The sequence below is a fragment of the Schistocerca americana genome, chromosome 3 (genome assembly GCF_021461395.2).
Source record: "Schistocerca americana isolate TAMUIC-IGC-003095 chromosome 3, iqSchAmer2.1, whole genome shotgun sequence".
Classification (NCBI taxonomy): domain Eukaryota; kingdom Metazoa; phylum Arthropoda; class Insecta; order Orthoptera; family Acrididae; genus Schistocerca; species Schistocerca americana.
This window is the reverse complement of record NC_060121.1, coordinates 571,376,298-571,401,731: the sequence shown is the minus strand read 5'-3', so window position 1 is coordinate 571,401,731 and position 25,434 is coordinate 571,376,298. Positions and strand designations below refer to the sequence as shown.

The 25,434-nt window shown below is 42.1% G+C and overlaps 1 protein-coding gene across 1 annotated transcript in view; it reads left to right on the top strand.

Moving 5' to 3' along the window:
* The first annotated feature begins 1,718 nt into the window (after window positions 1–1,718).
* Window positions 1,719–25,434, top strand: part of LOC124606874 (juvenile hormone esterase-like) — a 122,870-nt gene continuing 99,154 nt past the window's right edge. Inside the window, exons 1-2 of the mRNA XM_047138966.1 lie at window positions 1,719–1,891; window positions 21,236–21,370. Of these exons, the coding sequence (XP_046994922.1) occupies window positions 1,829–1,891; window positions 21,236–21,370 (198 nt within the window). The 5' untranslated portion in view covers window positions 1,719–1,828. The remainder of the gene's footprint in view (window positions 1,892–21,235; window positions 21,371–25,434) is intronic.

The window sequence follows — 25,434 nt, the reverse complement described above, 5'->3', positions numbered from 1 at the left end:
CTTTGTTAGTCTATTCCAGGCACCAGCGAGTGAAAGCGTTCTCTCTCCCGCGCCAAGGCTAGGATGGCAGATTTCATGATTCTTCTGACTGTTTCTTGATCGATGTGATGCGTTACCTTTGTGAAGTTCGGATTCATATGTTCTTGCCCTCATAAGTAAAATGCAAATGCACTTAACAAACGCCTCCGCCAGTGGCACAGCTTGTCAACTCATTTCCAGCTGTGATATGTCTCTTTCCCATTGAAACATCTGATGTGATTCTTCAGCTTCTCCCAGCGTGCTTCATGACAAAACAGTTCACGGATGAAAGGTCGGATGTCACTGTTCAATGGGCCAATATTTCGACAAACGCCTATTTTGGCTCGAAATGGGTAAGGAGATGCTAGGCGCTGACGACGGAGACCAGTGGCCAGATCAGAGTTAACAGCGCCGCGTCCCATCAAAGTGGTCGATTTATCATCGCACCAGACGATACCAATGTGGTCGCCTGTCAGAGCATTGTGCCCGTTGGATACTGCCATCCGGCCGTGAACTATTTCGTCGTGATGTATGCAGGCCGAAGTTGAAGACATAGTTATTTCTTACCTCTGTGGACAACGCACGAAGCTGAATAATGGTGGTACGCAACAAATTTATTGCATAACTCAATTTCTTTCTTCTCTCATTCCTGTTACCTAGCCCACATTCTCCGGTAACGCTTTCGTCTATTCTTTCCCCTGCTACCGCGTTCCAAACACCTACGATAATTAGATTACCATCTCCTTTTACTTACTGATACCCATTCAGTATCCTCACATACTTTACCTACTTATTAGTCATTCGTTTCTGACATCAGCATGAACTTTTTCTGTTGACGATGGTTTACAACCCTACCACTAACCTGTTCACAGTACTCACTCTACCCTATTTTCTGATTAATAACGAATCCTGCTCTTATTATACCAAGTTCTGATGCTGTTTATATTATCCTACATTCTTATGACCAGAAATGCTTATGTTCTTTCCATTTCTCATTACTGTCGAGCAATATTTTTCAAATCATTGATTCCCACTGCATCTATACTGAGCTTTCAAATTACCGTTTTCATATTTTCTAGGTTCCTTACCACGTTCAGACTCCTCACATTCCATTGCTCTCGTTAATTAAGACACGATCATGTTGTGCCTGAATGTTTTTCCAGTGATGGATCTGTAAGAAACGAAATGGTTGTGCTTCTGTCGTGTCGAAAGAACTTCTTTTAGTCATACAGTTTTGGACATGGTAGCTCAAAATTTTGATTGTTGATTTTTAGCAATTTAATTTTACGATTTACCAACTGTTGATTCTGATGAAGACAGCCCCAGTAGGTCGAAACCTAAGTCAATGTACCTAACGTTTATGTGCAACCGATTGGCTGTTTATCCTTTATCTTTTAGTTAACTATGGAAAAGACGTCAACTTTCGTTTAGTTTATGAGAAACAAGCGAGCACAGTCCCCAGCGTTCACAATTCACAACTTTGTTTACAAGTTGTACTCAGCCACTAATACACAAACACAGCCAAGAGATAATGAATCGACTTCACGTGACTGTACTTTACTCATTGAAAATGAAACACACCTGCGCTGCAGCTGTAACAACAACAGGCTACCAAGAAATTTCAGCAGCTTGCGAACCTTGAGATAAGACGGAGCATATTTAAACGCAGCAGCTGTATTGACAACACGCTACCAAGAAATTTCAGCAGCGTGCAATCCTTGAGCGAAGACTGAGGCATATTTAAAGGATCAGCCATACTATTAAAAAGCGTCACTCAAAATCCGCACGTGGAACCGACGAACCTACTGCCATGCTGCTGAGCGTCAGAAAATTGTTTGGAATTCTCTTTCTTCAGTTCATCACCTACGGCAAGGTAACGTTTAGACACAACCAACTTTTTGACTGCATTAGTTAACCGTAAACTTAAGGAAACAGTGACGTCATCTTTGTGTACTTAGATGATAGTAATTCATAATGACTAGTACTGTAGTTTCAGGGACCTAAAATATTAGTTCTAGCGCTGTAAAATAGAATTTAGGAAATACACAAAGCTCCAAAAGAAAACTGGTATAGGCATGCGTATTCAAATACAGAGATGTGTAAACAGGCAGAATACGACGCTGCGCTCGGTAACGCCTATAAACCGGTAAGACAACGAGGGTCTGACGCAGTTGTTAGATAGTTTACTGCTGCTACAGGGGCAGGTTATCAAGATTTAAGTGAGTTTGAGCGTGGTGTTACAGTCGGCACACGAGCGGTGGGACAGTATCTCCAACATAGGGAAGAAGTGGGGATTTTCCCGTACGACCATTTCACGAGTGTACCGTCAATATCAGCAATCTGGTAAAACATCAAATCTCCTATATCGCTGCGGCCTGAAAAAGATCCGGCACGAACGGGACCAACGACGAGTGAAGAGAATCGTTCAGCGAGACAGAAGTACAACCCTTTCATGAATTGCTGCAGATTTCAATGCTGGGCCACCAACAAGGGTCAGCGTGTGAACCATTCAAAGAAACATCATTGACATGAGCTTTCGGAGCCGAAGGCCCACTCGTGTACCCTTGATGACTGCACGACACAAATCTTTACGCCACGCGTGGGGGCATTAACACCGACATTGGACTGTTGATGACTGGAAGCATGTTACCTGGTCGGACGAATCTCGTTCCAAATTGTATCGAGCGGATGGACGTGTACGGGTATGGAGACAACCTCACGAATCCATGTACCCTGCGTGTCAGCAGCGGAATCCTCGTCACAAGTTCAGTACACAAGGAAGAATGGACTTCACCAACTAGGTCCTATACTGCAGGACAACCCATACTGCAAACGCAGGTACGAGCAACACCTCTGACAAGAGTAGAGCCCAACAGAAGAACATATATTTTTGAGGACACAGGAATACCCACCGTTACGTTTCTACTGAGGATGCCCTGGACACGTTGTTCGCTGTTGCAGAGCAAGAAGAATAGTGTTCGACCATTACGACGCCGTCAGACGTTAGTCATAACAACAATTTTAGTGAAGCCCGTCAACTACAGACGATTAATAGTGAGCCTGCGGAACGAAGGTCGTCGTCGTACCCTGAACAAGATCGCTCTCCAACATGTTGTAGCTGTTCCCTGTCGTCGCACGGAGATACCAGCACCTCGTCTAGCCGACGAATTCGGGAAAACTGCATTAAGCGAAGCGACCGTACTTGTAGCTGGGGCCGCCAAAGACGAAAATCACAGAGATACCCAAAAACAGAGAAAGATTGATCTTCAACATCCCGTCAACAACGAGGCCGTCAGAGAGGGAGCACAAGCATAGATTAGAGGAGGGTATGGAAGGACGTCGGCCGCGTCCCGTCAAAGGATCCATTCCGCCATTTACATTAAACGATTTAGGAAAATTATGGAGAACCTAAATCCGGATATCCGTACATATTTGAACCGAAGTTCTCCGAGTGTGAGCCCAGTGTACTAACCGCTGTGCCATCTCTCTCGGTTCCAAGATGTCACGAAATCGCACTGACGTCATCATCGACGGTCAACGTGTCTGGGCGCTGGTCGACTCTGCGACTTCTTTTTCAGTAACGCAAAACGCTTAATGTCGCTAGCAAAATATGGATATGTTTCGTGATACGAAAGTTCTTATAGTGAAAGTCGAAAATGGGAAATACGCCCAGCTGATCAGAACATGTACTACAAGAATAACTATCTATGACGGAACAAGCCCTCCACATTCGTAGTTTTAACGAACTGTAACCATAATGTTACTCTCAGATTCAGGCATCAAATGCAATCACACACAGCTCTAGATTAACGAAGCTATTCCGGCAACCTAACCCAACGCAACAATGGTGGTTGTAGATTTTGCAATCATCAACGAAACGAGTCCCAGTCGTCACTCTAAATGCTTAGTGTAACTGCGAGAGTTTTATCGATTGCAAAGAGCTACTCAGTCTCATAAAAAATATCTACATGCCAGTGTGATTATTACAATCATCGCACAGAAACAAATTGTAACGAGCAACAACGATCCTGGGGACAGCTGATCCAGTCCGAGAATGGCAGATTAACGACATCGACGAAGAATAGTGCTCCACTGCCACTCCAGACAATGCAGAAGAAGAACTACCAATAGAAACTGGCCTGACCAATGAACAACGAGAGCGATCGTCAACCATTCTGCATCAATTGTGGGATGCTTTCAAATCTAGAATGGAGAATATACGGACCAACGGCCCATGGTAAAGCGTTGGTGGTCATATGCCAATAATCCAGTGCTGAAACAGCGTGTCGCCAGTTGAACTACATATAATTAGGAACGAAGTGGAGAAAATGCACCAAGATGACATTACTGAAATCTCAGAGAGTTCTAAGTACTCTCAGAACAAAAAGGATGGCACAGGGCGTTTCTGCATCGAGTACCAACCATGCAACAAAACCACGAAACAGGACATCTAACTATTACCAGATGTTGACGATAACCTAGGCTGACTGAAAAAAGCAAAATATTTATCAACAGAGGACACGCAAACAGGTTGACGACGCTGACCAGGAAAAGACTGCCTTCATAAGTCCTGAAGGCATTTATGAGTTCAAAATTATGCTGTTTGTACTACGTAACACTCGAAACACCTTCGAACTTATGATGGACAACACATTAAACGGAAAAAGTGTCTTTGCAATCTGGATGAAATTGTCGTTTTTTTCGGAAACATTTTAAGAGCACATTAGCTGCCGGAAAACTGTGATGAAGTGTGTTCAGAATGCAGGTCTTTATTTAAATCCAAAAACCAATAATAATCTTGGGGCACCTAGTGAACGGCGATAATGCGCCCCGATCCAGAGAAAATAAGATCAGTAATAGAATTTTCGACTCCTGGCACAATTGCGATTTGAGAAGCTATCCTGGAATTTGATCACACTACCGGCAACTGATAGAAAAATTCTGTATTAAGGCACGTCCATTACAAGCAATAGTGAAGGGGGAAACCAACATTTCTGGGAACGGGGCCCAAGAAAGGTCCTTCATTATCCTTCATTTCAAATACTGTATGACTAGAATGCCAAGAAAGTAATTCACATTGACGCCAGCAGTTATGGGATGGCTGCAGTTCTAGTGCGAATTCAGGAAGGTGCTTATGCTTCCAAGGTATTCTCGAATACGAAATGAATCACCAGCAGTAAATGATATTCTCTTTGATCCGTATCAAGCTATGGAGTCACGTAACCTCACTGTCCAATATGGCGGAAACCACACTCCCTTCATACGTACCTGTCACTGACATGCCCTTTCCCCTCCTCTTTCCCCATCTCTCCCGCCAGCCCAACCCACTTTTCACAATTTTGGTAAACATTTTTGAAAAGCAGTGATCAATTAATTGTTATATTTTGACTAAAGTTCAGTCTTGATCACATCATGTATGTTTTAATAATATAGGTAACCGGTTTCGGTTCTTTCTACAAAACCATCATCAGACCCATGGCTCGCTGCTAGCAGCGAGGAGAGCTCCGCCTACCATCCTAAGAGAGCCATGGGTCTGATGATGGTTTTGTAGAAAGAACCGAAACCGGTTACCTATATTATTAAAACACACATGATGTGATCAAGACTGAACTTTAGTCAGAATATAACAACCCACTTTTGCCCTACCCTCAACTGTTTCCAACCAATTGTAGTGCAGTAATAAAAATAAAAACCCAATGAAAAATCGAACATTGGCAAACTACTTAGCCCGGTTGTGCAATATGCTCCACCCCCCTCCACTTCTTTCCAGTCAGTCAAAGCGAAGTATTAAAATGAGGCATCAAAGAAATAAAATAAATTTAAAACATCTAACTAGCCGAATTGCGCTCTGCACAGCCCCCGCCCCTTACCCTTTCTCTTCTGCCAGTCAGTATAATATTAAAACGATGCAAAAGTCAAAGACATGCATAATTTCGATGAATTTCCATAAAACTGTTTAATACTAAAATGGTACGTACTATTGATCTCAAGATAAGATACATGCATTATTTCCACGGTATGTAGGTAAAATTTGGTGCAAATACACACCTCTGTCACCAACTTGCATTACTTCATTTGAAAGTTAAAGATAATTATGTACATACACATATATCTAGCATAAAACTGAGTAAGAGGTAGCCACCTTCAGCGCCAGATTTTTGGAAAAGTAGAGGAAGAGAGCCGGGGGATGCCGGCATTTGGTCAACAGCTTTTACTGTGCCCAACAACAGTGGGACATCAGGCCACTGCAGGAACACACAGGCAGCATCTCACGTAGACAAAACGCCTGGAAAAGGATTATACGAATGTGAAATGGAGTGAACAGTCTCGCCTATTTAGAGGGCAGGCACCTTTGTACTCTTCCCCAGAAAGGCACAGAAAATTAAACTTGTAAATGATGAACAGGCTGCACTCAGTCCAAGGCCTTTGAAAATGTGAGATACTGCAGAAGGCTTTCATTTTAATAAAAAAATGTGTAATTGTGTAATATAAATAAATTCTAAGTTGGAGACGCTAGATAGTGACAAGGCAGATCACCTCATTGGCTGGGGAAAGCGAGGGAAAGAGTGACACTGCTTGTTTTGGTAGAGGTTTCTATGGCTCGAGTTATTGTATAGTCAGTCATAGGAAGGAGAGAAGTGTTTTGTAAGGAGCAGTTTGATCGGTTGGCACTTGGAATATCCAGAGCTGAGCCATACAAAATTCAGTGACAGATGAAAAACGTGGCAATATAAGGTTTCCTTTTAAATTTGATTGGAAGTCAGATCGAAAACACGACAGACCTCCACCACGCCATTCTATGATCTCTCGTTTGAGACTACTGAAGTTGCAAATGGCGGTGGTTTGGGGCCAGTGTAATGCAAGCTACAGGGGCATCTGGCTCGAAGTTGTCCTCGAATTAACCGATTTGTAACGGTTCATTGTGTTACCTTGGTGCCAATTCCTGCCGAAATCACTGCTGCAGATGCAGCACGATGCGCCAGAGCCATACGTCAAATATGATGGCCTTCAGTCTTCGTAGTGCGACATGGCTGTATGGAGCCCTGTCTTCTGAATTCGGAAGTAGAAACTGTTGTCCAGTACACTCTTGATCTAAGTAACATATTTTTTGATCATCAAACTATATAAACTTGTCTCATCTCCACAAAATATACTTCCTAGTAAAGTACATACAATGTCCTTAGGTCACTACCCTACAAAAAATGTTGATTGCAGAGAAAGTTAATATCTGTAAAAAAAATGTATGGAAAATATAGAAATTTGTAATCTGAATACTGTAAATACCTACAAAAATGTAAATAGTGTAAGTACATGAAAAACTTCGTACATAAACACTTGGTTAAAATATCAATTTATCAATAATTTTATATCTAAGGTATGTCTTGTTTCAGTTTTTTCCCCTTTCCCATTCTCTCTGTAGTTTTTTGCTTCATGCAGCATACTGTTAGTGTGTCTCATCCTTTCAATCGAGCTATCATGACCTGTGTTTCTTATGAGAACGGCTGAGATGTGCAGAGATAACTCTACACATTGCTCTGGGCTCTCTGTCTTGCGTACACTGTCGCCCAAAGCGTGTGTATCGTATGTATGTGTGTTACTGATGTAAGAGTTTGAGAGATAAAGTCTTTCTATTTTTCCTGAATATGAAACAAGGCGGTGATGTATTTTTTTAAGCTGTGAGGTGACACTTGATGATGAGACAGTACAGAAAACCATTTGTTATAATATCGCTGGACTGTTTATTATAGTTCTGGGATAATTAGTTACAGCTATAATACCAGATTACATGAAATGGGTAATGTGTATGCCTTACCGTTTTGCCACTGCCTTGCCTTTGCTTCTACACTACACTCCTGGAAATGGAAAAAAGAACACATTGACACCGGTGTGTCAGACCCACCATACTTGCTCCGGACACTGCGAAAGGGCTGTACAAGCAATGATCACACGCACGGCACAGCGGACACACCAGGAACCGCGGTGTTGGCCGTCGAATGGCGCTAGCTGCGCAGCATTTGTGCACCGCCGCCGTCAGTGTCAGCAGGTTTGCCGTGGCATACGGAGCTCCATCGTAGTCTTTAACACAGGTAGCATGCCGCGACAGCGTGGACGTGAACCATATGTGCAGTTGACGGACTTTGAGCGAGGGCGTATAGTGGGCATGCGGGAGGCCAGGTGGACGTACCGCCGAATTGCTCAACACGTGGGCCGTAGGGCTCCACAGTACATCGATGTTGTCGCCAGTGGTCGGCGGAATGTGCACGTGCCCGTCGACCTGGGACCGGACCGCAGCGACGCACGGATGCACGCCAAGACCATAGGATCCTACGCAGTGCCGTAGGGGACCGCACCGCCACTTCCCAGCAAATTAGGGACACTGTTGCTCCTGGGGTATCGGCGAGGACCATTCGCAACCGTCTCCATGAAGCTGGGCTACGGTCCCGCACACCGTTAGGCAGTCTTCCGCTCACGCCCCAACATCGTGCAGCCCGCCTCCAGTGGTGTCGCGACAGGCGTGAATGGAGGGACGAATGGAGACGTGTCGTCTTCAGCGATGAGAGTCGCTTCTGCCTTGGTGCCAATGATGGTCGTATGCGTGTTTGGCGCCGTGCAGGTGAGCGCCACAATCAGGACTGCATACGACCGAGGCACACAGGGCCAACACCCGGCATCATGGTGTGGGGAGCGATCTCCTACACTGGCCGTACACCACTGGTGATCGTCGAGGGGACACTGAATAGTGCACGGTACATCCAAACCGTCATCGAACCCATCGTTCTACCATTCCTAGACCGGCAAGGGAACTTGCTGTTCCAACAGGACAATGCACGTCCGCATGTATCCCGTGCCACCCAACGTGCTCTAGAAGGTGTAAGTCAACTACCCTGGCCAGCAAGATCTCCGGATCTGTCTCCCATTGAGCATGTTTGGGACTGGATGAAGCGTCGTCTCACGCGGTCTGCAAGTCCAGCACGAACGCTGGTCCAACTGAGGCGCCAGGTGGAAATGGCATGGCAAGCCGTTCCACAGGACTACATCCAGCATCTCTACGATCGTCTCCATTGGAGAATAGCAGCCTGCATTGCTGCGAAAGGTGGATATACACTGTACTAGTGCCGACATTGTGCATGCTCTGTTGCCTGTGTCTATGTGCCTGTGGTTCTGTCAGTGTGATCATGTGATGTATCTGACCCCAGGAATGTGTCAATAAAGTTTCCCCTTCCTGGGACAATGAATTCACGGTGTTCTTATTTCAATTTCCAGGAGTGTAATTGAAGACACTGATTTAAAATTTTAAAATATTAATTTATCCAGAAGGGTCTTAAATTCCGACATACAGTCATCAAGCAATGTTAAAAACCTGGTCACACAGCTGAAGTGAATTACTGTCGTAATAAAAACTAAACTATTAACCAGGTGGTAATAGGGGTTGAACAAAATAGTAGTCAGTCAGGCATATTGTGATAAGAACGTCACCATCAAACCTCAACAGTTAAGCAAAATTATTCATGATCATGCTCAGGTATTTTGCAAGAAGAGCTTAACTCGCTTAACAATAAAACATTAAAATAACATAATCAGCACAGAATTAAATTGGAGCAGAGCACCACGTTAACTACCATGTTTCAAGGCCTCATCTCAAAATAAGTGTCTGTGTTAAAGTGTTTACCATGCAGCTAACTTGCTGAACTAATTCCCTTACACATCTACACATTTGACACGAAATTCCTGATAAGACAAACAAAACAGGTTCATTAGCGCTGACGTCTTCAGTTAGCGCGTAGATTGTAAATAAGTAGATTGGAAATGCTCTTTTTTTTTTTTTTTGTTGACACTCCTAGTTCCCATCTTAAGGCTTCTAAAGCTATAAAGAGTATTTTTGATATACCATCACAGATTGGACAGAGTATAGACAGAGAATAGACACAGCCAGATATCATATATCTCAACCATAAAGTGTAAGCAAAGTGATAATAGGCAGTAGTGACTGAACAACAGTATTCATAACTTTAACTCACTAGTAAATTTAGATCTGTGAGTAAATTGACATGTGTAACATGAAGATTGAGTTAAACTCTTCACTGATCAAAAAGTGCCTATGGCACGCAATCTTATTACTTTTATTAGGAAAAACTCACCTTAAACATTTATAAGTAGACAACTTTACATAAAAGATAGATATTGCACCAGTAAAAGACAATTCACTATCAGATAAACGTCTTTAAGTGTATCACAGGTACATAGTTACTGCCAAGTAGGCACTAACACGTACATTTCGCTTTTATACAGGCACAATTTTTTGTATGTAGGGTGTTCCATCAAGAATCGTAAAAAAGGCAGACTTTTCCCCATGTTTCTGCTAACAGTACACACATTTCATTGAAAAAGCCGTAATAGTACATTACATTGGCTAGTTTAACCGCGGGGAGCGGGATATTACGGTGGTAGTAAGTCACCAAGAGAGTCGACACACCCAGTTTACGAGAATACTCATTATTAAACTGAGTATTTGTATAGAGAATCTTGTCTATAGCTGAAGTCGTTTTGCACTGTCCCATAGGACGTCCACACCGCTCACGCTAAAGATTTTTCAGTCCCTCTAGGATGCATTTCTCCACAGAGTTTCCCACCATGATTTTAGCGAACTGTGAGGTGTGACGACCAGTCAATGTCGACAGGCGCGGGAACGCCAGGCAGCCTCGCAGTTTTCAGTGGCGCAGGTACACATGACCAGCCATGACGTGTTTATCGTCTGCAGAGGGCCTGACTGGACAGTTTCTTGCGGAGCATAGGCGAGGAAGGTCTTGCACCAGCAGCATATGTGTAATTACCTACTTTTATCTGCTGAAGTTTTGATTTTGCATCGTTAATGGTCACTCCATCCTCCTGCAACATGGCTACAGCTTGTTCAAGGTGTCATGAGTGTTCATCCACGAAATGCGAGAAGATGAGTATGTCGCCAATATACGTATAGCAGAAGGGCAAGTGGAATAGGAGACAGCTGCAGCATAAAGAGATGTTCAAAAAGTCCAATAGAAGTTTTATTGGCAGTCCTTTGGATGTCAACAGGGTGCATGGGTATTTGCAGGTAGTAGACTTACAGTCGATTATGCTGAAAATCGTTGTGCCTGTGAAGAAATGGATAAAGTCATAAATTTTAGGAATGGGGTAGGTGTCATGTGCAAGTTATAGGCCTGCTGGAGCTAACTGTAGAGGTATATGTAAAACTTGGGGTCCATCCATGGCTATTATATGATGCATGGTTTCATTAAGAGCAGCACGGGTACATGTGTACAGGGGTCGGGAGCTCTGCTAACACACACTGCTCACTGCGATTACTGCCTTCGTGGTGGTTCTTGGCGGCCATCAGGGACTGTGTGGGCAAGGAGTGCGCTGGAGGTGGACGTGCCCCTGTGAGGCAGGTGGGGCGGGGGCCGTATCCATCTGTTTTCTTTTGCCATACAGAGCTGCTCATGTGCTGCTGCTATGGCCGCTACAGTGTTAGTGATATGATGTCAAAGCTCGCCGTTTTCCGTGCAGAGTGGCTGTGTCTGTTCATTGTAAGTGGTGTACTGTCAATAGGTGTGGAAAATATCATCTGGAAGTTTGGCACGTGCACGGAGAATGTTCTGGATGGTGCGATTGAGGGGCAGCACAACAAGTACAGGTTCTGGTGGCATAGAGGAGGTGGAGACAGCTTTTGCTCCTTCACCTGAGAGGTGGTAAATGAGCATGGGCCGTAAGATGTTGATGGAGAGCTGGTGACGTCGTAAAAAGTCGATTCCAATTACTGGTTCTAACAAATCAGCAACTGGGAAGGTCCATGGACACTGGAGAGCGTCCGACAAGTGCATGATGTTGTGATAGTGCCATGTACACTAATGTTGAAGTTGTGTCGATTAGTAGATATTGGTTTGACGCTTTGTCCACTATAAGAGACATCCATAAGCAACTGCAAAGGTGAGCGTTTGTATGTCAGATATTCTGGTGGGTTAGACATGGTGAAGCGTCACGGACTGGACCCCCTATTGCGACATAGTCATGGAGTTTGGGTCCCCGCCCAGAGTACCAACACTTGCGTGGAGCATCACCAAATTGCGTAGAATTAGTACCTGAAGCCAGTTGAGATGCATGACACTGTTTCCATGTGTAACTTAGGGCACTGGTGTGTGTGCTGTGCAGGCAAAGAGGAGTCCTTCTGCTGTAATCATGGCCCTCTGTGTACAGTTGGTTGTAGTTGTGCAACAGGGGGAGGGGAGCCCGCCGTGCGTAATATTGAATCGATTCTTGAGATGCTGTTACTTTTTGCCAATGGCGAATGACACTCAACATTCTGTCAGCCATAACTAAGCGCCACCTGTCTGGCTCTGTCTCACTCGTAATCATGCCGAGCTGTAGGTCTGTCGGTAGGCTGATTAACAACAGAGCTCACAGCAAAAACTGTATCCGCTGAGGTGCGGAGGGACGGCCAGAATTGTGACTCAGTTTGATCTCGAACATGACATCTTGATGTTACTGTTCCCACATGAGGCAACTAGTTCTGAGTTGCCCACCAGGTGACTGACCAGATGCATATACTTCAACTAGTCATTGAAAATGCCATTTGTTTAAAAAATACACTTGATGATCGTGAACCACAAGCTCAGATTCTTGGCGTCGAAGAGTGGTAGTTTGAGCTGAGCGCCACCTGAACGTCTCAGTTTACCAGTGGTCGCACTATCTTCGTGAAGGGTGTGAGGCAAGGTGGCTGCCGAGTGTTCCTGCATAGTTGGTTGTGGCATGGTAAAGTATGAATGCTGAAATACATAGTGTGGTGAGGAAGAAACAGGTGACATGAAAGTGGTGTTGCAGAGACGATTAGAATCGAGACTTTACTCAAAGAGTCTACAAGAATTCACAGGATTTAAGCCAGTTAACAGATTATTGTATATGTATATGCAGTTTTCAAATTAAGATTCACACACTGTCCAAATTGATCCCTGTACTGCATGCCTATGAGGAACGTCGGTTGATGTTAGTACAGTGTTTGGTGACATGGTGTAGAATGGCCACATTGGCACTACACAGTAAGTATGATGGAGCTGGCAACAGTGTATATACTAATGAACAAATACGTACTTGCCTCTTGCAGCTAGGTCATCAGGTCGGTTACTTCATTCAACTTGGTAAGTAATACATATATGTTAGTATCTTGCAGAGGCGTCTGCACTGCATAAGAAGGTAGTTTAGAAACCTTTTAAACAGTCTTCCATTCCTACAGAAGTTAAAAAGTATCTTTGTAAAACGGAGGCTTATCCTCCGAGATTATATGGATTACCAAAGATACATAAGCCTGACGTTCCTTTGAGACCGATATTCAGCGCAATTGGAGCTCCTACCCAAGAACTAGCCAGACACCTTGTCTCTTTGTTACAACCTTACATAGGCAAAACTGAGAGTCATATTAAAAACTCTCTACACTTCATTGAGAAATTGAAGGAAATTACTGTCGGTCCTAATGACATCCTTGTCAGTTTTGATATAGTGTCTTTGTTCACTATGGTTCCAGTTGATGAAGCTCTCTCTCATATAGCCGATATGTTCCCTACTGATATAGTTGCCTTGTTCCAACAGTGTCTATCCTCGACCTATTTTCAGTACAATGGTGAATTTTATGAACAGATTGATGGGGTAGCCATGGGAAGCCCCCTAAGCCCCGCAATTGCGAATTTATTCATGGAATATTTTGAACATCAAGCACTGCAGTCGGCCAAAAAAAGCCCCTCGAAGTGTTATCCGTATGTGGATGATACCTTTGTAATATGGAATCATGAGGAAGAAGACTTGAATGATTTCCTGGTGCACTTGAATAGCATCAACCCAAAGATCAAATTTACTATGGAGAAAGAGAAGAATGGACAACTTAACTTTTTGGATGCATCAGTTATCAAACGGGCGGATGGGTCCTTAGGCCATAAGGTCTACAGGAAAGGTACACATACTGATCGCTACATCCATAAGAACTCAAACCACCACCCTAGGCAAAAGAGGGGGGTCTAAAAACACTAGTGGATAGGGCGAATAATATTTGTGAACCAGGCTACTTACAAGAAGAACTAAATCATTTACGAATGGCTTTTGCGAAAAATGGTTATACGAAAAACGAGATTAACCGAGCACTTCACCTAAGTAGAAAAATGCCTAAAAATAAGACAGCAACAACCACCAGCTGGAAAAGTATTTCTTCCGTTCATCCATAACATCACGGATCGCATTGGGAAAGTACTAGCCAAGTTTCAGGTGGAGACTATTTTCAGACCTACTAACAAAATTAGTGAATGCCTAAGATCAACAAAAGATGCTCGTCACCCCCTAGCAACCCCAGGGGTATATAAAATTCCGTGTAGTTGTGGCAGGGTTTACATAGGAACTACAAAAAGAAGCATCAATGCACGGTTGACGGAGCACAAAAGAAACTGTCGCTTGGAACATATCGACAAATCGGCAGTAGCGGAACATGTTTTTAAGGATGGAGATCAAGAAATAAAATTTGGTGAGACAAGCGTGCTAGCGAGGACGTCGCATTATTATACACGTACGTATAGAGAGGCAATTGAAATCCACAAACATCAATACAGTTTTAATCGTAAAGAAGAAGGATTAAAATTTGACAAGATATGGCGGTCGACGTTGCATCAATCACGTGACAATCGATTGCCTGCAATCGAGAGAACAGACGATAGCCAGAGATAGCTACACATCGACGCCACGTGACGTGCGGTGGCGCCCTCTACGATCTCCATATAAGCGGCGGCCCCAACTCCTAGCAGCCAGTCGTCGACTCACCTCGGAAGATTTCTCCGTAGTTGAGAACGAAACGTCAGGGAGAAGAAGTTCTACAGATCGACCACGGCAACTTAGCCCGGAAGTGTTTACTGATGACTTTTAAACAGCATTTATCATAGTACCTTACACAGGAAATACAGTATCTCACGGGAAGTATGAAATGTCAGGTAATTTCTATCTACATAACACATGAAGAGCTGATATATTTCAATTGCACTGTACGTGCAGGCTTTGTAATTCCAGTTACCTCTCTTCACAAGAGTCCACAAGAAAAAAAAATACTTGCTACATGATTATATTTTTAATTTTTAAGGGTTATGGTTTCTATTAAATTGAATTTCATGTAGACCTATAGTCACAACTTCACTTGGAGTACCCACATTGGAAGCAAGAACAGGAGACAAGAAGCAGAGTTGGTCAGCTCTACAGTTACTATGTAGTTCTAGTGTTTCCAGTTATTTCCATGTGAAACAGCGGAGTCCAAACACGTTTCTCAGTTCTCAGAAGCCGTTGTCCAGCCTCTATCGACGATAAGTACTGGTTTTTGAAGCAGATTTCTATTGCACCTAAGTCAGTCAGATACAAACATTTGTACAAAAAATGTGACGTACATTGTAGGGGCAAAAATATAAGGAATCTTATGCCATCTGAGAAAGTAAGGTAAGCTATCTTTAGGGCTGCTGGACGTGGAAATCAACATAATGGAGGGAGATGCGAGAGTGTCTCTAATATATTTGCTTGTACGCAAGCCGAACGAGTGCCATTAGCAGAGTTATCAATTAAGGGGAAAAGGCAGAGCCAGGTTCACAGCCATATTAGGACATGCGACCAGATGAACAGCAGGAGTACATCACATTGCTGTTCAACCCAGAACTCCACTACAATGAATGTATAAAGAGGGATGATGATGTAAATGGTGGTCAGTAAAGCAAACACTAATAAAATATTCGCAATGCAAGGAACTGATATAAAAGGTAAACAGAAGTACCACAACAAATTAAGTGCTGCACTGTGATAAATGCAATTTTCATTTATGGCCAAAGGTTAACATCTTCGTTATAAATCATCATGCTGAAACTTCTTTGTCTCCAGCTACTTATTAGTATAAAATTGACTCAAATTACATGCAATATTTAGTGATTTCACTTGAAAATACATTCTTTTTCCATCTGTGCAAAATGAAACGACTGAAGTTGAGAAAACAATTCCTATCCTCAGTGAAGTATGCGAGCAAAATATTGTAAGCATGATGTAGAAAAATGCTGCTCTCAGGAGTAGCCAAAGACACATATGGACTCAAAGCACTCCTAAAAGGCGTTAAAACAATATAAAAGTCTCCTCTCTGTTATATTTGTAATAACCATTTCTGATGTGAGTTCGTTGAGGAGGAAATCCCACAATATTGAAGTCCAACAAGAATTTTTCTATCTGTGAATTACACATCAGCAACTGAATCACGATATATGACAAGGGCAGAAGTTTAAAAGGGGTGGCAAGTTCATTTTATTTGGAATCACTTGTGCACAAACCAGTGGTCGACTGTTTACGAAGTAAACACTACAATATCAAGCACATATATAAAAAACAACTTTCTCGTGAGATACATTAACAGTCTTACTATTATTATGATAATAAGTACCTTAGAAACAGAGAAGCTTTGCACCAGCCAATATAAAGCCTATAAATTCAATGCATGTCTCTAGGATACCTCAAGCCCTTTTTGAACAACTAGCACGCAGCACAAAGGCCTCACCAATATCTTGAGTGGCAGTTTTGGCATTAACATCAGCCAGCCAGGCCAGCCAAATTTACTGTGCCTGGGTTACAGTCAGCCGTTTTGGCTTGTGGTGTAGTCCAAGCCCCACCTTCACACTATTAGTATGTGGCTTACTATATACAAAAGGGTAAACATCTAGCATGGTTTGCAGCTCTGTAGCGACCCAAATATGGAAACAACCTTTTTGAACTTAGAAAAGACCTCTCCCTGTGGGCATGGTAGAGAAATGGTCAAAGGATTAAGATGTTCCTAATAAGGAGACACACTGTGTTAGAGAACACTGTAACAACAGGCTAAAAAATAGAGATATACACATAATATATGATATGGCAGACACAGCAAGGCAAGATATTTAATAGTGTACTATTGTGTAACATTGCTGAGGGAGAGGCACTTCTAACCAACTGGGTGTTGGTAGACTACCTAGTAAGGTGTGTGCCCTGTTGACTCTTGTAGTCTACTGTTGTAAGCAGAGAAGATTCATAGCAAATAATGTTATCATTCGCTATGTGCCTTATTTATATAACAGGATAACATTTTTGCAACACTTTCATGAAAGAGTTCCACTGTGTCATTGGCTTTATGCTGCAAGAAGTTGCATCACACTTCTTAATCCCTAAAACTTTACGTACTTGTACAAATAAAGCAGACATAAAACTTGTTCTTGGCCTGTGAGGGTACATCCAAAAGGCAGTACTATTTAACAAAGGTTTTTGCCACTATCTCTGCTGACGTGTTGGCAGTTGACACTAAAACCAGATAGTCGAGAAAGTGAGTAACAATGGACAGAAAATACCTGTTTTCCTGTTCCATCTGTGGAGAAATCCCTATAATATCTAACACTAGGATCTCAAATAACCTCGAATTAGTATAGGCTTCGGTAGAGGAAAATACAAATGAAAAACAAGTGAAAAAATTTTCCTGATCTTCATCACTTGAAAAACAGACATAATGAGACAATCCATATGAAAAGCAAGCGAAAAATTTTCCACATCTTTACACTTAAATTTTTAAAACATTTTGTGCAAAAGTGGCCGCCTCTTTGAACCTGAATCGTTTTGGCCAAAAGATGGCGGACACTTTTTTGCGGTAACATTTTTGGGAAATCTTGGCGACTTTACAGCAAAAGTGGTCACCCTCCTGAACCCGCATCTTTTTGCGCAAAAGATGGCGACCACTTTTTGGCGGGCACTTTTTTGCGAAATCTTGGCGATTTTAAGTAAGGGGGTGGTTGAGGACAAATCCTCGACATTTTGAGCAAAAGATGGTGGCCACTACGTGAGGAGCACTTTTTGGCGGTCGCGCCAGTGTGTCATAAAAGGCTTAGTGACTTAGGAAATTCGTGGTAAGTTCTATAGGACCAAACTACTGAGGGCATAGGTCGCGACTAGAAGAAGGACATTTATACACAATTACAAACGCCAGCAGCGTAAATATAAGATATGGATATAAAATATCTCTAGTGCTCAGTGCCGAGTGTAAGTTTCTTTTACCAGATAGATATAACGAAGTGCTGAATTACGAGGAATGTGCAACGCTGTCAGGCATGCTTATAGTATATAAAGGTTACAAGAATATCAATGGCTGTAACGTTCATGATATCGAATTCCTTTAACTTTTTATGGTTTATCAACCATAAAAATCACAGTAAATGTGAGACATGGGATGTAGTGGCTGAACAGTAGCTACATGTTTGCATGCTCAGTAAGACATAAAACGTAAACGTAAAACGTGAGACCCGTCCGGCAGACGGGTCTGAAAATATCCGCAAGATAGTGGGTACATGTTTGCATGGTCAGTGTGACGTGAGACGTGAGACCTGATACGTGAGATGTAAATGTAAAATGTGAGACGTGAGACATAAACGTGAGAAGCGAGACATAAAACGTAAGCATAAAACATGATATGTAAGACGTAAATGTTGAATGTGAGATGTAAAACATAAACATAAAATGTGAGACGTGAGATGAAAATGTAAAACGTGAGATGTGAGACACAAACATAAAATGTGAGACATGAGACATAAATGTAAAACATGAGACATGAGACATGGGAGTGCTCACATTCTTACTATTATTATAGTCTATTACTATTAGATTATTACTATTAGACTATTACTATAGTCTCGTACGAACACTTGTAATCACTGTAGTAACTATTCCACACTCGTACGAACACTTGTAATCACTGTAGTAACTATTCCACACTCTCACTGAAGTTTTCACTACTCTCGCACTCACATTAGTGTGTGCACGGCAAAGTAGTTATTATTCTGCAGTCATATTAGTGTGCACACGCTATGGTGAACACCAATCTTGTACTCGCACTAGTGTGCACTAGTTACTATAATTTTATACCCACGTTAATGTGTGCACTCTAGTGTCATCACGCTAGTGTACACACAGTAAAATAGTAACTATTATTTACTTGCACTAGTGTACCGACGCTAAAGTAATTACTAGTCTCGTCCTCGCGCTAATGTGCACATGGTAAAGTAGTTACTATTCTGTAATTGCACTAATACTTTATTTTTTAACGCCAATATAGTCACGAAGAGTCAAGTCTCTTTGTGATAAAATTTATAGCAGTCATAACAAAGCTTTTACTTTTTTGTACACTCTCTTCTACATCCCCAAAAAGTAGCCACAAAAAAGTGGGAGCCAACAACTTTTGGAGACTATTGCGCACGCGGTAAAGTAGTTACTCTAATGTGCGCACTTTAGCTTATACTAGTCTTGTATTCACGCTAGCGTATGCACTTTAGCGTATGCACATTAAAGTAGTTACTGCTCTGTACTTGCATGTTAGAGTAGTTACCATTCTGTACTTGCACTAGAGCACTCGCTTTAGCATACGCACGTTAAAGTAGTTACTATTCTGTTCTTGCACCAGAGGAATCACGCTAGCGTACGCACGTTAAAGTAGTTACTATTCTGTACTTGGACTAGAGTACTCACTCCAACGTGGTCACGCTAGCGTATGCACGTTAAAGTAGTTATTATTCTGTACTTCCACTAGAGTACTCACACTAGCGTGCTCACTTTAAAGTAGTTATTATTTTGTGCTTGCACTAGAGTACTCACACTAGCATGCATACCCTAGTGTAGTCATTAGTTTTGCACTCACACTAGCGTAACCACACTAGAGTGCGCAGGCAAATCTGGTCACACAACGCTTCTTACTATTTTGTACTCACAATAGCGTCAGCACTCTAGAGTGATCACTAGTGCACTTGCACTAGAGCAGCACTCTAATGTAGTCACGCTAGAGTGCGCACGTTAGAGTGGTTGCTACTTTGTACTTACGCTAGAGTATGTACGTTAAAATAGTATAGTAACTACACTAGAGTACACACTCTATTGTGCTCACTAGAATGTGCTACTAGTTTCGTGTCAACTCTAGAGGGCGCAACCTAATGTACTCTCACGCTATGTTAGTCACGCTAGCATGTGCGTGTTAAGGTAGTTGCTGTCTTATACCAGCACAAAAAAGCAGTCACTACACTGTAACCAAAATTTTTGCACTAAATGTTGGCATCTTTTTCTGTAATCAAAAGTTTTGTACTAAATGTTGGAAGCCGCCCTCTAGATGTGGAGGGCAACTTTTAATTTTCGTGTAAAACGTTAACGATTTTTGTGTAACCAAAATTATTGCACAAAGTTTTTGTATCTTTTTCTGTAACCAAAACTTCTGCACTAAACGTTGGCACTTGCTAGAGTGTGCATACTCTAATGTAGAAACTAGTCTCGCACACACGTTAGAGCGCGAACATTGAAGAAGTCACTGTCTCGTACTTAACGCTAGAGTGCACACTCTAATGTAGATACTGGTTCTGTACTTAAGCTAGCGCATGCACTTTAGTGTAATCACATTATCGTAGACACTACAATCCAGACACTGTTCTTTTTCTGACATTATAGTACTTACATTTGTGTATAGTCTAAATAGTGTGAGCTTCACTAAGTTCACACCCTTGCATACTCTAGCTAGCATGTGCTTCACATGTATCCGCACTAGTTCATACTAGTTAGCATATAACTTTATTCTGTAGCCAAAACTTTTGTACTAAATGTTTAGAGCGCGCACTCTAGTGTAGATACTAGTCTCATACTTACTCTAGAGTGCACTATACTACAAGTAAGATCTCATGGCCTCTTAAAATGGTGCCTCACAAGAAAACAAATAAGAAAAAATGTTTTCAATGTCCCATGCAACATACCAGAATTGATTGGTTTGATTAATTTTCATCAAAAGGGAACACCATCTACTGGTTTGAAACGTCATCACAGGAAAATATGACATTAGAGAAATATATTTGTTTCAGTGTCCTGTGCGCCTCGAAAAGCAAGTCGGTTTAAATCATTGTCAGCTTATGTATTAAAGAGTAAATGAACTTGTCATTCCTTGTACTCCCAACAGATATTATTTGATTATCGTTGGTGATAGAGATCTGTAGCAGTTTCCACACAAAACTGAAGGAAGTGGTGCACAGGTACAGAGAACATAATACTCAAGAACGTATTTTCAGATATCGAAATCATCATTGAGAATAGTTGATGATGCTGTTGGTAAATCACCTATGTAAGTTGTAGTAAATATGTACTTTCCCGACAGGCTGAGGACATACTGGTGACTGTGGACGAGGGTACACTGCTGGGAACCACAAAAACCAGCCTCTACAACACGACGTACACGGCCTTCCTCGGCATCCCGTACGCTGAGCCGCCGCTTGGAGCGCTGCGTTTCGCTGTGAGTTTACTGCCAGCAGATAGTGATAAGTAACAACCTGGTGCTGACTGGCACTTTGTCGGTGAGCTATTGCAGCTTAGGTCATGATGAAGGTGTTCACTAGGCACGTATTGTGTGAATGAATGAGAAATGAAGGAAGATAATGTTTCATCGTACAGTCTAGAATTAACAAGGAACCCATTGAGTGTGTGGTCGCAAAGGTGAATGACGTTTATGACAGTCGACGTCCTACTTACTGTCTACCATGTAATATTGGCTGCTAGTGGCAGCAGGGTCGGGCTAGAGCAGAGATCGGCAACAGGCGAACCGCGGTCCGTATATGGACCGCGGAAGGTCGAACCTCGGACCACCAAATATTCTTAAATACAGTCCGACGTCCAACTAAGTAACCCGGCGCCTCGTTCGCACTAGGCCACTAATTTAGTCGAGTACTGAGCAATTTAGTAACTAATTGTGTCTGAAAAACAAAAATTTTGTCGAGTAAATTAGCAAATCATTTAGTCTAGTCGATCCATTTCATTCTATTTTTCTCGGCGAGTAGCGCCTCCCACCACGAGTCACTTCTCACTCGTTCATTTGTTAAACAAGTCTGAACCTGTCCTTTTAGTCAAAGAGAGCACAGTGGGCGGTCGGTCTTTACTTCGTTTCGTCATTCGCACGCAGGCCGCAGAGCAATTATTCATTTGTTTTACAATTTGTCGTGTGAAAAACCTTTTGGTACATACATACCTACATTAAAATGGGACCTAAAAAGCGAAAAGTGAACACTGAAAATAGGAGATTTTTGACTGAATGGACTGAACAATATTGTTTTACGCTGCCTGATAGGCCTCAAGCGATTCTAGTTTGCTTAATATGTAACAAAACTGACGCTGTTAATAAAATTGGCAATTTAAAGCGACACTATGAAACAACTCATCAGCAATTCCACAAAAAGTTTCCTCTTGGCAGTGAGGCTCGTAAAGAAAAACTACAGGTTATATAATTCTATTAGATAATGTATAAATGTGACATGTATAACTGCTTTCTAAACTTATCACGATAAAATTTAAATTTAAATTACAGGAATATACCACATCTTACGAAAAGAGCCCCCCCATGAACCATGGACCTTGCCGTTGGTGGGGAGGCTTGCGTGCCTCAGCGATACAGATGGCCGTATCGTAGGTGCAACCACAATGGAATAGTATCTGTTGAGAGGCCAGACAAACATGTGGTTCCTGAAGAGGGGCAGCAGCCTTTTCAGTAGTTGCAGGGGCAACAGTCTGGATGATTGACTGATCTGGCCTTGTAACATTAACCAAAATGGCCTTGCTGTGCTGGTACTGCGAACGGCTGAAAACAAGGGGAAACTACAGCCGTAATTTTTCCCGAGGACATGCAGCTCTACTGTATGATTAAATGATGATGGCGTCCTCTTGGGTAAAATATTCCGGAGGTAAAATAGCCCCCATTCGGATCTCCGGGCGGGGACTTCTCAGGAGGACATCGTTATCAGGAGAAAGAAAACTGGCGTTCTACGGATCGGAGCGTGGAATGTCTGATCCCTTAATCTGGCAGGTAAGTTAGAAAATTTAAAAAGGGAAATGGATAGGTTAAAGTTAGATATAGTGGGAATTAGTGAAGTTCGGTGGCAGGAGGAACAAGACTTTTGGTCAGGTGATTACAGGGTTATAAATACGAAATCAAATAGGGGTAATGCAGTAGTAGGTTTAATAATGAATAAAAAAAATAGCAGTGCGGGTTAGCTACTACAAACAGCATAGTGAACGAGTTATTGTGGCCAAGATAGACACAAAGCCCATGCCTACTACAGTAGTACAAGTTTATATGCCAACTAGCTCTGCAGATGATGAAGAAATTGATGAAATGTATGACGAGATAAAAGAAATTATTCAGGTAGTGAAGGGAGACGAAAATTTAATAGTCATGGGTGACTGGAATTCGTCAGTAGGAAAAGGGAGAGAAGGAAACATAGTAGGTGAATATGGATTGGGGGGGAAGGAATGAAAGAGGAAGCCGCCTTGTAGAATTTTGCACAGAGCATAATTTAATCATAGCTAACACTTGGTTCAAAAATCATAAAAGAAGGTTGTATACATGGAAGAATCCTGGAGATACTAAAAGGTATCAGATAGATTATATAATGGTAAGACAGAGATTTAGGAACCAGGTTTTAAATTGTAAGACATTTCCTGGGGCAGATGTGGATTCTGACCACAATCTATTGGTTATGAACTGCAGATCGAAACTGAAGAAACTGCAAAAAGTGGGAATTTAAGCAGATGGGATCTGGATAAACTGAAAGAACTAGAGGTTGTAGAGAGTTTGAGGGAGAGCATAAGGGAACAATTGACAGGAATGGGGGAAAGAAATACAGTAGAAGAAGAATGGGCAGCTCTGAAGGATGAAGTAGTGAAGGCAGCAGACGATCAAGTAGGTAAAAAGACAAGGGCTAATAGAAATCCTTGGGTAACAGAAGAAATATTGAATTTAATTGATGAAAGGATAAAATATAAAAATGCAGTAAATGAAGCAGGCAAAAAGGAATACAAACGTCTCAAAAATGAGATCGACAGGAAGTGCAAAATGGCTAAGCAGGGATGGCTAGAGGACAAATGTAAGGATGTAGAGACTTGTCTCGCTAGGGGTAAGATAGATACTGCCTACAGGAAAATTAAAGAGACCTTTGGAGATAAGAGAACCACTTGTATGAATATCAAGAGCTCAGATGGCAACCCAGTTCTAAGCAAAGAAGGGAAGGCAGAGAGGTGGAAGGAGTATATAGAGGGTTTATACAAGGGCGATGTACTTGAGGGCAATATTATGGAAATGGAAGAGGATGTAGATGAAGATGAAATGGGAGATAAGATACTGCGTGAAGAGTTTGACAGAGCACTGAAAGACCTGAGTCGAAACAAGGCCCCGGGAGTAGACAACATTCCATTAGAACTACTGATGGCCTCGGGAGAGCCAGTCCTGACAAAACTCTACCATCTGGTGAGCACGATGTATGAGACTGGCGAAATACCTTCAGACTTCAAGAAGAATATAATAATTCCAATCCCAAAGAAAGCAGGTGTTGACAGATGTGAAAATTACCGAACTATCAGTTTAATAAGTCATAGCTGCAAAATACTAACACGAATTCTTTACAGACGAATGGAAAAACTAGTAGAAGCCAGCCTCGGGGAAGATCAGTTTGGATTCCGTAGAAACACTGGAATACGTGAGGCAATACTGACCTTACGACTTATCTTAGAAGAAAGATTAAGGAAAGGCAAACCTACGTTTCTAGCATTTGTAGACTTAGAGAAAGCTTTTGACAATGTTAACTGGAATACTCTCTTTCAAATTCTGAAGGTGGCAGGGGTAAAATACAGGGAGCGAAAGGCTATTTACAGTTTGTACAGAAACCAGATGGCAGTTATATGAGTCGAGGGGCATGAAAGGGAAGCAGTGGTTGTGAAAGGAGTGAGACAGGGTTGTAGCCTCTCCCCGATGTTATTCAATCTGTATATTGAGCAAGCAGTAAAGGAAACAAAAGAAAAATTCGGAGTAGGTATTAAAATTCATGGAGAAGAAGTAAAAACTTTGAGGTTCGCCGATGACATTGTAATTCTGTCAGAGACAGCAAAGGACTTGGAAGAGCAGTTGAACGGAATGGACAGTGTCTTGGAAGGAGGATATAAGTTGAACATCAACAAAAGCAAAAGGAGGATAATGGAATGTAGTCAAATTAAGTCGGGTGATGCTGAGGGAATTAGATTAGGAAATGAGACACTTAAAGTAGTAAAGGAGTTTTGCTATTTAGGGAGTAAAATAACCGATGATGGTCGAAGTAGAGAGGATATAAGATGTAGACTGGCAATGGCAAGGAAAGCGTTTCTCAAGAAGAGAAATTTGTTAACATCGAGTATAGATTTAAGTGTCAGGAAGTCGTTTCTGAAAGTATTTGTATGGAGTGTAGCCATGTATGGAAGTGAAACATGGACGATAACTAGTTTGGACAAGAAGAGAATAGAAGCTTTCGAAATGTGGTGCTACAGAAGAATGCTGAAGAT